This window comes from Mirounga angustirostris, unplaced genomic scaffold (genome assembly GCF_029215605.1).
Source record: "Mirounga angustirostris isolate CCGP_5_RB_7025 unplaced genomic scaffold, mMirAng1.0.hap1 SCAF_15, whole genome shotgun sequence".
Lineage (NCBI taxonomy): Eukaryota > Metazoa > Chordata > Mammalia > Carnivora > Phocidae > Mirounga > Mirounga angustirostris.
This window is the reverse complement of record NW_026991723.1, coordinates 51442597-51456730: the sequence shown is the minus strand read 5'-3', so window position 1 is coordinate 51456730 and position 14134 is coordinate 51442597. Positions and strand designations below refer to the sequence as shown.

The following is a 14134-nucleotide window of genomic DNA, read 5'->3' as shown; positions in this document are numbered from 1 at the left end:
GTTTGCGCGTGAGTATGTGTGCACCAGTGTGCTTGCGTGCGCGCCCGAGCGCTCTTAACTGAAGGCAATTTACTGCCCTCTTAGGGCCAAATCTAACACTAAGTCGTGTACTTCAAACCACCCCTTTTTAAGCCGTTGGGTTTTTAATGGTGGCCAACGGGGGCGGGCGGAAGGGGGGGGATTACATAAAGGTCATTCCAGAAAGTTTTTAGCCCAGTGTGCTCTCCTTACCACACTTTGGAACTTTGGAGCTTCTACACCCACCTTCCTTTCATCTCTTTGCGCTCCTCTTCTTCCTCAGTTATTTCTCTATTTTCAACATTTCTTCCTCCTCTTTCTCCTTCTTGTTTCTCAGAATTAGCAGAGTTGGGGAATTTAAAACCATAGGCTTCAGGATGCTGTTGTTATAGCACCTCTCACCCTAATATACACTAAAACGCTAGAAAAACAAAAGGCCTCGCTGCTTTTATTTCTTACCCCAGCAGAGTAATGGAAACAGTATGTTTTTAGTTTTTTGGCTTATTTTTGTTCTGGAGTCCACCCGGGTGCAAATCCTGATTCTCCCGCTTGTTCACTATGTGAACGTGGGCAAGTTACATCAATTCTCTGAGCCTCCTTTTCCTCATCCGTATAATAGAAAAAGCAATGCCTACTTCACAGAGTTTTGAAAAGAAGTCCACAAAATAAACATAAGTGCCTCTACCATGGTAGGTACTCAACACATTTTTCCCTCCACCACTCGTTTTACTGGGTTTGTAGACCTAGTCTTTTTTTTTTTTTCTTCATTGGATTTTAGTCTAATTAACAAACATTTTGCCAGCATCTGCTATGTGTCAGGGCTGGTGCACCAGGGTCCAAACAGACCCAAGATGTGGTTCATCTCTTCAGTGGCAGCCCTGTGCTGGAGCCAGGGAAGGAATAAACTGTCACGGAACAATGGTGAAGGGTGCGGCGGGCACCACAGGAAACCAGAAGAGGAGCACCGAAGACTCCTTGGGGTCAGGGTAGGGATGGAGGTGGGAGAAGGTGTCCCAGAAGAGGCCACACTGCACAAGAGCCTTGAAGGATGCTGGAGTTGGGAGAAAGGTGTTCTGGGAAAAGAGGAATGAACAAAAGCAGATACACGAGAGGATTCTGGATGCCATGGGTTCAGCAGGAGAGAAGGAAAGCTGGGGAGTGACAGGGTGGCAGAGAGGTTGGGGGTCCAGATCAAGAAGAGCGTTGAACGCTTGGGTTGGGGACTTAGTTTGAAAACTGTGCAGAGCTGTTGAAGGAGTATCGGTTAGGGAAAGCCAGTAGCGCAGGCTGGATTTTACCTGAAGCACGCACACTGAGCCAACTCTGAGACATCCTTGTTTGCACAAATGGCCTCTCTCAGAGCCACACCAAGTGTCCAGAGCCCACAGGCCAGGGGTGCTAGCTCTGCCGCTAATTATTTGCGCCACCTCAGGCTAGTCACCTCTCTCACAGTCTGGGCTTTCAGTCTCTGAAGTGAAGGTCTTAGACCAGACAATACCCAAGTGTCCTCCCGGCTTCAACAGTAGTCCGTGATTCTGTGATCATGCCACCATTTTTTGGAGCTTGTTTTCTGGTTTCTGATGTTAACTTAGTAAAATTGCCATGCTAGCAAGATGACCGACACCTAGTATTCATCAATGTTTTCCCTTTATTTTATGTGAAAAATAGATCATTAAAATGTGTGATGGGGGGCGCCTGGGTGGCTCAGTTGGTTAAGCGACTGCCTTCGGCTCAGGTCATGATCCTGGAGTCCCGGGATCAGTCCCGCATCAGGCTCTCTGCTTGGCAGGGAGTCTGCTTCTCCCTCTGACCCTCCCCCTCTCATGCTCTCTCTCTCTCTCAAATAAATAAATAAAATCTTTAAAAAAAAATGTGTGATGGGATATACAGTAAGCTAAGAGTCAGTTGGACTCTGGTTGTCACGGCTGGGTTGGAAATTATTTGCATGACCTAGAATAAGTCATTTTACTTCTCTTTGTGTCCACCTACTCCCTGTCCTCCACTACCAGTTCTAAAAATGGGTAAACTGACAGATAAGTTTAGACTTTTAGAGTTCATGCAGGTTTATCCTACAGATATCAAACACTTGTTGCAATGGCTAAGAGATACCTCTATTTCAGTTTGAAAGTGTTGAGATTAGAACCGGAGAGCTTGAATATCTTATGCAGATATGCTGATTTCAGCCACCACCCCCATTCCATAGAAAAGTAGCCAAAAGTCATTTTAACTTTATTTTTAAAACTAAATATGATTTCAATTTGGAGGTTTGGTCTACTTCTATTTTTGTTGTTTTTTTAAATTATTGGAGCTTATTTTCTTAGAAAAAAAAATTACATGTGTATTAAAAATATCTCAGAATCCAAGAGGATATGCCAAGGGCAAATAGCAGGAAGAGAACACATACATCATTTCATTCACCCAGAGATAAACTCATCACAGTGGACTCATATTTTGCTTGTATTTTTTCCCCAAATAATTATATCAAATCATATGTACTATTCAATGACTTGACCAAAATATTTCTCATCATACACTAATACACAACAAAGTTGTAAGGGTCTTCTCATATTCAGGCAAAAATGAAATGATGAATTCCACTGCTGGTAGAAAGTGATACGATATGTGTGTGCAATGGGGGAAACCAAACAGTTTGCTAATGAACCCTTTCTGGGAGCTGACAGTTGGATCTTGAAGGATGTCAATATTTACCAGGCACAGAAGAGCAGAAAGCATTTCCCAGATAGAAGAAACAGCTAGAAAAACTACTAGAAACCTTGATAGACCATGTCCTGTTGGGAACAGGGGAAGAGTCCAGTTTGCCTCGTGGGTGTGGTGTATGAGTGGGTGGGTGGGGGTTCAACAGGAGATGAGCAGAGGGCATGAGTCTCTGTTATGAAAAGCTTTGTTTGCCAGGCCCTGGAGTATGGAATGTGTTCTGTTGACAGTGGGGAAACAGGGACTTTACAAAATCAATTACTTCCTTACATTAAAGCAAAGAATACTGAGTGAGCCAGCCAAAGCCCAGCTTTCCTCTTTCCTGAAGGGTGGATTTTTTTTTAAATCCAGGTGCTTAAAAACATCTTCCTAGACAGCCAAATACAGTCCCTATGAACCTTTCTCAGAAAATTCTCATCACCTCTGCAGAAGCTTTTCAAGCACCTTTTGGAGTTCTTTAGAAGTCTGCCTTAGTGCACGATGCATTTAGACCACTCCTATAATGGCAAATTCATTCTTTTTTTTTTTAAGATTATTTATTTTTTTTAAATTAATTAATTTTTTAAAAAGATTTTATTTATTTATTTGAGAGAGAGAATGAGATAGAGAGAGCATGAGAGTGGGGAGGGTCAGAGGGAGAAGCAGACTCCCCACTGAGCAGGGAGCCCGATGTGGGACTGGATCCCAGGCCTCCAGGATCATGACCTGAGCCGAAGGCAGTCGCTTAACCAACTGAGCGACCCAGGCGCCCAAGATTATTTATTTATTTGACAGAGAGAGAGAGAGAAAGTACAAGCAGGGGGAGTGGCAGGCAGAGGGAGAGGGAGAAGCAGACTCCCTATGGAGCAGGGAGCCTGATCCGGGACTCTGTCCCAGGACCCTGGTATCATGACCTGAGCCAAAGGCAGTTGCTTAACCAACTGAGCCACCCAGGCGCCCTAGCAAATTCATTCTTAAAGAACAACCTGGGTAGATGTTGTTCAGGCCCCTCTCCGCGATAGGAAGGGAATGTGTTTGGTTCTGCTAGGTGCCTTTGGGAGGGCTTTGATGATGATGAACGCTTTGGAAGCCAATACTGGCCAGTTTTTTGGTTTGGCCAGTTATTTCTTAACCAGCTCATTTGCACCACCCAGTGGGAAAGTGCTAGAATACAGTTTTGAAGGGTGGCTCTGAGTTGTTCTTCCTTAGGGAAGGATCTGGGAATTCCTGGTCTGCTATTTCAACCATTCTTTCCCTATAAGAATGTTAGGAGACATCCCCGTAAACAGTTTTTCTCTTTCATTTGGAGGCGAGAAAGCATTTGGAGTGAGGAAAGCACCAGTCCTGGCTTTTCACAGACTAACTCAGTGGCTTTAGATAAGTACCATGTCCTCTATCAAAGTGTTCCCTTGTGTGTGTGTGTGTGTGTTTAACTCTTCCATATTTCTAGTGGCATAACTGTTTTAGTATTTACCCAGTGCACCTGTAATCCCAAGTCCCATCTGTCTGAGTAATGAGAAAATACCTTCAACATTTTGAAAATCCAGGAATGACTGCAACCATTTATAATGAATATATGTCAGTTAATATCAGTATCATCGGAGTGTATCTTCCTAAGAATGTCTCAGGGGCTTTTAAACCACAAATCACATGGTGTAAGTGGGAAGAGCTGACCTTTGCCTTCAGTTAGACCTGAGTTTAAGTCCCACCCCTGCCACTCACTGTGTGACTTTTAGAAGACACTGTCTGTCTCTGAGCCTGTTTCAGTGAGCACAACCAGTCTCATTTCACAGGGTTAGTGTAAGAGTTACGGGGTGTAATATCTGCAGAGCTTTGAGGGACCCTGGGACTAAGGGAGAGCTGCGCTTTGTTGGGTGGAAGTAACTATTACTGGTCGGGCTCTGCAGCTTCCCTGTTCTCCTCGAGCAAATCCCTTCTGCTCTGCAGCCTGGATTCCTCTGCTGTCAAATGGGGCCACAGTTCCTTCTCTTAGAGTTTTACAGATGCGATGATGTAACAGCTCCACCAAGCACCTGGCACCTCATAGGTGCTTCACAAATGCTAGTTCCTTTCTTTCCAAAAGTATTAACCCATTGCGAATAGTGACGGAATTAGTTATAAGGCCAAATTGTGCTCAGTCTGTGATCTCCCCACCGCCAATTGTCTCTCTTACTAACTCAAATACACACATGTGCACATTTGCTTTCCCACCTTACTTTCCCCATCTTTGTCATCAAAGGTTAACCAAAAGCACAAGAACTTTTGGAAGCTTATGAAAGGGACAGCAAATTCATTTTAAGATTGTCATCATGTCTTTCCAGTCCTCACACCAGTTGCATGGGTCCATATTTGGGCAGTTGTGCATTTACCTGTCTCCCTACCCCCACGCCCTCCCGGCCTGGCCTCTCTTCTCCAGCCGCAGCAACACCAGACCACGGAGGGCTCCACCTCGGCCACTCTCCCCGCCCCCCCCACCCCAGCTATCTAGTCCCCTTCTCCCCGCCTCATCATCAGGGTCCTCCTTTAAATTTTGGGGTCCATCTAAGTGGATACATTAACAGGGAAGTCTTCTCAAACCCTTTCTTGCTCTGGCATGAAGTGATTATTGCCATGTGTTTGCTTTTGAGGAGAAGGAATTCATGTGTATCAAGTCCAGGTATATCTTAATACTTTTAACCTTCCCGGTCACCTTCTCAGGTCATCTCACAGTTCCATTTTACAGATGAGGAGACTGAGAGCCCGTTCATTGCTTCATTAAACAAACATCTGTTGAATATCAGTTGCCAGGCACTAGGAATAGAGCAGACACAGCCCCTTCCTTTGTGGATATTATAGGATCTGACATGGGATGAATCCAGGAGGCAGGAAAGAAAGAAATAATAGGCTATTCCAGTTGTGAAGAAGGGCCCTGTGAAAGGCAGGAAAGAGGGATATGCCCTATGTCAGAGCTCAGGGAGGGGGTCCCTAAAGAAAAGGCATGTCTGCTAAGACCCAGAGACTCAAGGCAGTCACACAGATAGGTGGTGAGGGCAGAAGTGGGCTCTGACTGTGGCCAGAATTTGGAGCTACCATGCCTCATGGTCTCCCTTCCTCCAGATAGTTGCATTTATGTCCTTGTCTTTTAGCGTGTGACCTACATTTCTTTCTCTCTGATGGAGTGTAGCTCCCTGCAAACAGCAACCTCATCTCCCAGGTACCTGGTACATAGGACAAGTCACAAGTAGAAGGAAGTGGTCAGTTCGTGTTTCACTGTATGTACCTGTATGTGATTGCCTGTGCTTAATAATATTATAAGGATGCAAAAGTGCCTGGAATATGCTGTGTATATTCTGACATTTCTTTAACCAATGCCTTGGTATGGTTTGCTAATAGAGTCTCCAAGCACCGGGACACTCCTGTTCTCAAACTCATTTTACTCCGATGTTTTCTATTCTCTAGGCTGGGGTGATCCGGGGTGAGCATGTGAGAGAGGGGGCAGCTGCCATCAGCTCTGCAGGAGGTGGGACCTGAAAGCAGCTCATTCATTTACATCAAGTGCTGTTAAGCGTGTCCTCCCAGATGCTGCATGGCACATGGCTCCTTCTGGCCTGCTCTCCAGGCCATTTTTGGAGCTGAAAGTGGAGTGGCCGTCCTGTGCCAGGCACTGTGTTGGGGCGGGGGAGACAGACGAGTGCACATATGGTGAGCCCATGAGTGTTTCTTTTCTTGACATGCGGTAGCCCTCCATCCAGTAGGGCCTGCAGACATGCCCTCGGTCCATGCGCGCATGCACACACACACATGCAGATGTACAAACTGGCTCACTGTAAGCAGGACTAGAGGCCAGCACCAGTGGAAGAAGTGGCAGACTCCACAGTGGTGGGGGCAGGAGCAACAGGAGGCCTTCCAGGCACCTTGCAAGTCATCTTGCCTGAGCTGGGAAAAGGAATGGCAATTAGCTAAGTTCAGGAGGGCAGGGAGGAGCAGGCCACAGGCAAGGGTCTCACCTCTGCAGCGGTCCAGAGAAAGAGAAAAGATGGTACATTTGGGATCTGCAAATGCCCACAGGAGCCAGGCAGGTGATGGAGTGGAGGGAAAGGCCAGGTGGGAGCATGTCAGACACATTGGTATATTCTTCATGCCCATTCAGAAAAGTCTTCCCTCCCACTTCCCTTGCCTTAAACCCACTTAGGCTGTCCTTCATTTTTCCATCTTTGAAACGTAGGTAAAGAGAAACTATTCTATAAGAAAAATAGCAGTCTAAATCCAATGATCATATCAATCAGTAAGTGATAGTTGGCTCCTGTTGGGGAGACAACTGGGAGTCATGGGGGCTGGGGCCAACTGAAGAGCACATCCTCCATCTGAAGAGGACAGCTGTTCTTCAACTCCAGCTGTCCAGGGGCTCCAACTCGTGCGGTTTTTCCAAAAAAATAAACAACCTGGAGTTTCGGCAAGTTAGCCAAGGTTTTTTGGGTGGTTGTTTTTGTTGTTTTTAACATTGCTTGATCAAAACAAAACAAAACAAAAAAACAGACCTGTAGACCAAATGGAGCACATTTGCGTGCTGAGCCTTATCCACGGACCGTGCTTGCAGTTCCTTGGTCAAAGGCTCCAGAGGTTCTGAGGGTATTTTTAGAATCCTTCAACAAGTCATTGCTTCTAGTTACTCCTAACCATCCTTCTCTCCCTGCTTTCCAGAAAGAGATGACGAGCAGGATGTGTCACTGACACCCCACCTTATCTTTGGAAGACAGAGAAAAGCTCTTTGCTCCTGGAGTGCTGAGCAGGGAGACCTCCCTGGCTGAAATGGCACGCCTACTTCCAGGAGCAGGAGAGGTGGAGACAACGGTGATTCCTGAGAGACGTTCCCCACTCACCCCGTGTGCTCTTAACCCTCTGAGTGCTGCTAGCCACGACCTGTGGACCTGTCCGACCACAGCATGCAAGAAGGACTGCCCCCTGGCCCCTTCTGGCTCTGAGTCGCCCCGAGGAAGCCTCTGCACTTCCATGCATGTCGCAGCTCTACCTGTGACCTGCCACCTAAGCTTTACTGGAATTCAGGTTTTGAGACTGAGACACTTGTACTTTTCCACTTCTGTCTTGTCAACTGGCCGACTTTTCTGTCACGTGTTTTCTAAGTACCGGGTGAATTTTGGAACTCTGGATGAGCAGCGAGTTTTTCTATAACAAGCCTTCCTTTCAGACCTCCCGCCCTGATCTGATTCTGTGGTTTAACTTCATGCAGGGCCGTGTAGCCACAAGAGATCTGAGACCCACCCCGCAGCCTCAACACGTTTTCCCTGAGAGGCAGATTTCTTTCAGGGACCACTCCATGACCCCGAACAAACCTTAACTACAGGGAGGAGACCGGTCGCGAGCAGAAAGCTGACAAGTTACCAGTTAACTCCAAACAGAATGTGCTTTTTTTTTTTTTTTACAACCACACCATTTCTTGTCTCTTCTTTTCAAGATATTTTCTTCCTGTTTCCCAGAAGAGAGGAAGAAAAGGAAATTGTAAATGACCAAGAATGATCAGCCGAAGCCCTGAGCCAGATAGATTAGTGCAGCGTTTGTTCTTGACCAAAGGGGAGGGAGTTGTGGCTGTCTCCACATAATACTAAAATTTCAGTGAAAAAAAAAAAAAACAGAAGTGCAATTGGTTATTTGGTGCACATAACTCAGCCAGCTGGCTCATTGGCTCGTAGCCTTCCCAGCTGGCCCTCTGAGCTCCTTCGTCCAGCCCCTGTTTTGTTTCTCTTCCTTTATACGCCACCCGCCCCCGCCCCCCCCCGGTTGGATTGTGTTGTGGCACAAATTAATTTCTGTCCCTATGATTGTGCCACCGTTGCCAAGGTAACAGTGGAACTGGAGCTAACTTCCTTCGTCCATTCCTTCCCGGTTTTCCCATTCCAGTCAACAAAATAGCACAGTCTGTGCTACATCCTGCCTTTTGAAACCCAAGTGAGTCTTAGTTGCAGAAACGTTGCCTTCTCTGCTTCATCCACAGACCTGGTGGTGGACCCAAGAGCCTGTAACGAAGGGGTGATGATACTCCCAGTGATCCTTTGAATTTGACAAAGTAGCAGTTGGTGGAGGGAAGTAGATAAGAATGTATTAGTGTATTTTAATGTAACACCAATTAAAGAATAACTGAACAACCCTGATCTCATTTCATTATATTTAATGCATTAAAGCCATTCATGGCTGCTACAAGAGCCTAGAGAACATGAAATCTTTCTTTGTCCAAAGAAAGGGCTGACTGTCTGGGCACTGTGGCATCCTGCCCTGACCCGGCAAAGCCACCTTTGCTTCCCATGTTGTCCAAGTCGTCTCATGGAATCCAAATGCTGCTACCTCTTTCCATCGTGTTGTGCTCTGGTCACCAACAAACATACCCTCTCCCCTTTTTTGGCTTCCTAAGTAACTCTGAGAGAACAAGATAGGCAAAGATTCTTCTCAGCATCATTTTGGGCTGAAAGAATATCTGACTGTCCTAAGGATCCAGAGAACAAAGAAATAAGACCCCCTCTTCCCAACCTATGCAATACGCAGTAAGTACTGCGTGGGGATGTCAAGCAGAGGGACAGAGAGATGAGATCGTGGAGCCCATGCCCTGGGAGGAACTCTGAAACTCTGCTGCCATGGAAAAACCACAGGATTTTTGCATTAAAAAGTTGACCATGTTCCTGCATGTCAGTGATGCCTAATCAAGCAGGATGCTGGACTCTGAAGACATTTGTTATTAATTCTTTTTAAGGTTCTTTTCTGTTGACTGTTTGTGCATTTAAATTCCCATTCAATTTAAAAGACCAAATATTTTTTAAGCTTCGTGGCACAGTTTCCTCCTGGTTATATTTCTAATTGCATTCATCAACTCTTCTAGGATCAGTGCCAGCAAACTACTCTTATTTTTTAATTAGAGTATTCCTATTCCTGCAGAACTTTGTTTGGCAAATTCTAAAGAAAATTATCACAGGTAATTTTTATCTCTTTGACCTGACGACATCCTAAGTACCTCTCATTGCAAAGAGGGGCGATCTGAGCTCTTGGCAGTGGCTCAGGCACCTCCAACTCTCTGCGTCTGAGCCTCACCTCCTGCTTTCTCCTCCTTTATTTCCCACTATTTTTTTTTTTTTTAGTTGGGTAATACATGTATCCACTGTCTTTTTTATTTCAAGACGTTTCAAAGTGGAAATTTCAAAAAGAAAAGATTACAATGAACATCCACGTCCCCTTCACTTACATGCATCAGTTGTTAACATTTTTTTAACTGTTGACTTTTCCCATATATTTTCTCTTCCTCTGTAAATATACATTCTTATTGCTGAACCATTTCAAAATACGTTGCAGACATCATAAAACCCTAAAATACTTTCTCAATTGCCCCCAAAATGTTTATAGCTTTTTGTTGTGGTTGTTTATCCAGGATCCAATTAGGAATCACACATGGCATTTGCTGTCATTCTCTTTAGTTAATGGGTTAGAGTTCTGTTAGGTATGTGTTTGGTGTGGTGGTGGAGGTGATGGTGTGTGTGTGTGTGTGTGTGTGTGTGTGTTGTGTGTGTGATGACACTGATGTTATTAAGGATTTCAGGCTGGTTTTCTGTAGAATGTTCCACAATATGGATTTTTTTTTTTCCTGGTTGTTTCCTCTTTATTAGACTCAGTTAAACATATTTTTTTAAGGAACAATACTACATAAGTGATGTTTCCTTCCTATTGCATTTATCAGGAAGCATATAATGTCTAGTCGTCTCTTTTCATGATATGAAGCTTGACCAGTGGGTTCAGGTGTTGTCGGCCTGATCCATTCATTATAAAGGTAAATAATTCATTAGGAAGCTCTGAAATTCAGCATGCACACATATTATAGAGTTTGAGGCTATGCAAATGTGCGTTCTTTTCTTAATACTCTCAAAGAGGTGCAGGGTCTCCAAAAGATTATTACCATTGCAGTTAAATGATATAGCAATGATAAAGGATTCATAACTTCCCATTTAACAGAGGGAAGGGGAAGGAGGAAGGGGGCACTACATTAGTATGCTGGCTAATGAGAATTTGTATGGTTCCTGTAGCCAGAGCTGAAATACGTGTAATTTTTTTTTTTTTTTTGCTCCCATCCTCAATGACTTCCTGTTCAGACCCATGGTTTATTTTAGAGAGCATGTATTCTCATTGAAGGTGATTGTTCAAGGGTGCAAAAATTGTGGGGTTTTTTGTGGGGGGGGGGTAGGAATCTTAGATATTACAGTGGGTTGTGGCCCTTCAAAGGGCCATAGTAGGTATAAAATTTCTATGTGGTATTAAAATTTCAGAAGGATGATTAAGAATAAAATATCTTAGAGGGCTCCTTAGGAGGATGATAATGGAAAAAAAAAAAAGGTTGAGAAATACTCATCTAGAGTCAGGTTCTGCTTCTTAGGTGTTAATTCTCTCTTCCTGGGGTGTTTTTTCATTTCTGAGGACTAGGATGAGTGGAAGCAACTTCAAGAGATTTCTTAATCCATTCCTTCTACCCTCCCAAACCATATCAGTAACATTCCCCGTGAAAACCCCATTCTCCTCTCGAAGACCTCAGGCATAGACATTTCACAGCATCCTTTGGTATACCCCACTGAACACTTCACAACATCTGAAATCCTCCCATTTAACCTGAGCCAAATCTTTGGGTTTCAGCATACCTTTCCTAGTGTCTCATATTAAGAGAGATCCAGGGATTATCTAGGATAAGAAACAGCATAATAAATGAGAGCCTTATTTGCATATCCGTTAAGTATTTGAAGACTGTTAGCAAATGGCCTTCAGCCTCCTTTCCCTTCCGCTCTCCCAGGGGCAGAATTCTCTTGGAAGACTTGTTGCCCTGTTGCTAACATTTCTGCACCTCCATTTGAACCCTTCCCCAGGCTTTCCATGTCACTGTGCATTACGGATGTAACCAACAGTGAATGTGTAAGAAATTACCGCATGCTTTCTCCAAACTTTATTGTGGCTTTGCTAAGTCCTGACTTGCTTTATAAATTTTCTTTTCTATTTGTCCACACTAAATCCATATCTATATTATATTCAACCATTTTGGTTTATCTTCCTGAGTTGCCTTCATTTCTACCTTTAATAGGCCTCATCAGATCATGCTGTTTTGTTTTAATCCCTTCTTTAATTGGCACAGCTTTAAGAGACTTGGAGGGAGCGCCTCTCACCTTTTTGTGGTGATGTAGGCCAAGTCGTCATCTGGTCATTGATAGAAGCACATCATTCCCTCTGGTCTCTGACCTTCTATCACTTCCACACCCCATGGGTATCACACTGTGAGTCAAAGAAATATCATGAGACAAGTAGAGCCATGTCTTCAAGAAATGTGTACAGAGGCAAAATCACAAGAAGGAGTCAGATGTGTCATTTGGATAATACTGTTGTCATTTGTGTTTGGATCATTTTGGTCCTTGATAAAATAGGTGATTCTCTCCTAGAATTAGCCAAACAAAGTGTTTTGGAAATAGAAGGATTTTTTTCCCCTGCTTTAAAAAGTATGTTAACAGCCAAAAACTTTTAACAGGTTGTTTCCCTCTGGGAAGTTATTAATTCTGGGTAGGAATTTTTTGATGAATAAATAAGGATTTTTGTAACTTTTAGAGGGGAGAGTCTATTTCTAATCTGACATTTAAGCTGTGTTACTAGTTTTTAGTGTTCTAATTTTAAGATTTTCCTGTATCTTTTCTAATTGCATCAGAAAAAAGATGTTTACTATATTTTAGTTCCATTTGTGATTAAATTAAAGATTTGACTATAAGAACAAACTAATACAATTACATCAATTAGAAAAGCAAGAGGAAATGAAAGGATATTTATGAAATCAGTTCATGTGAGCTTAGGAATTCAAATGTCACAAATAAAAGACACATAACCATCACCTGTCTTTTTTGTGTGTGCTCAATTTCTTTCACAGGTATGTTTTTCGTCTTGCAGTGGTCTTGGAGCAGGTAAATGAAAAGAAAACAGTTAATTCTACAAAAAGTAATTCAAAATGTGTTTGAGAACACACTGCACATATTTGTATTCTAACAGAAGTTCCTTTACACTTTTCAGATTTTCCCAGGAGGGTACGTCATGCATATAATTTAGCTGCTCCACAGATGAATGTGGTGTGTATTTTTTCTTGCAGTAGGATTCAATACTAAATTTGATGACAACCTTGCGTGTAAATATAATAAATCTTGACTAGAGAAATAGTTCATCAATCAGAGTAAATAAACCTGAGTTTTAACCTCAGGTTTGCCACTGCCTTCCTTGTGAGATCCTGAGTAGTATATTTAATTGTTCTCTGCCTCAGATTTCTGAACTTCAACTGCTTATAGATTTATTCCTATATGACTTATAATTATTTTTGCAAAATAATATAAGATAAAAGTATTAACATGTCTGGGAAACAAATATATACATTTTATATATTTATATGTTATTAGTACATTTCTAGCCACTTTAGAGTAATTGTGATTCCAATAACAGCCACTGTTGCTAATAGCCACAATCGAATACTCTGTCTGACAAAAGCTATTTGTGATGAGGTGATTTCTAGACAGAGGGTGGTGAGGAATGAGGCTTCTGGAACCCCAGCACAAATATAAAGGGTTCCTCTACTTCTCGGTTCCACCGTCTGAAATGTACACGGAGATGTGACAGAGAGGCAGACTATGGACGGAATGTGGCCTGCAGGCACGTTTTGTTAGACTGACACAGTTTGTTTTTCTTCTTTTTAACTAGCTGCCAACATCTAAAAAATTGAGAAATCTGATGCCTAAAAATCAGAATTTCTGGCTCCTCTTACAAAATCAGAAGATCTGGCAACACCGGGCTTTTGTTTTCGTGTGGCAGGAACTGGCTGAGAAGTGGTGGACCCATTTAGATGGAGCATGTTCTCTCCAATTTACCAATGTCCTCACCACTCCCTACTGAGTCCCAGACACGCGGCTGTCAGTTGCCATTGTCCTCTGAGGCTGGTAGGTTTCCCTCGCTCCCTCCCGTTTCCTGCCACTCCCCTGAAGGCATTTCAGGTGCAGCCCCTGCTACACGGTGTCTAGAGAGGCCTTTAATTTTTAAGTTGATCCCTATACATATTGACTACCTGCTATATTATGTTGTTCTTTCTAGTAGCCTACACTGTATTCCTGATATAAATAGTAAACTGTTTTAGAAGATAATAAATTCAAATCCAATGCCTTCAGTCCCTCCACCCAGATACTCCCATGGACATTAAGCTGATCACTACATCTATCCAACTTTCAATTATTTTAAATTCTTAAACTTCAGCTCTGCTTCCAGGCAAACTTCAATGCTACATTGACCAAAATGTTAAAAAGTCACTGAAAAGCAGTGGTAGTGTCATTTATAACAATTATATCTTTTATCCTATTTTTCTACTTTTTCTTTGTGAAGTAGATTTCAG

At 43.2% G+C, this 14134-nt stretch overlaps 1 protein-coding gene across 5 annotated transcripts in view; it reads left to right on the top strand.

The window, feature by feature from the left end:
* The window catches only part of MOB3B (MOB kinase activator 3B), a 206582-nt gene that overhangs the window by 180646 nt on the left and 11802 nt on the right, over nt 1-14134 (top strand). For 4 of the 5 annotated variants that reach the window (XM_064579693.1, XM_045882505.3, XM_064579694.1 and 1 more), the window contains exon 4: nt 7393-12601. The exons of the other annotated variant lie outside the window; for it this stretch is intronic. In XM_064579693.1, coding sequence (XP_064435763.1) covers nt 7393-7422 — 30 coding nt within the window. In that variant the 3' untranslated portion in view covers nt 7423-12601. Of the gene's footprint in view, nt 1-7392; nt 12602-14134 lie in introns of those variants that run through there. 5 annotated transcript variants of the gene reach the window in all.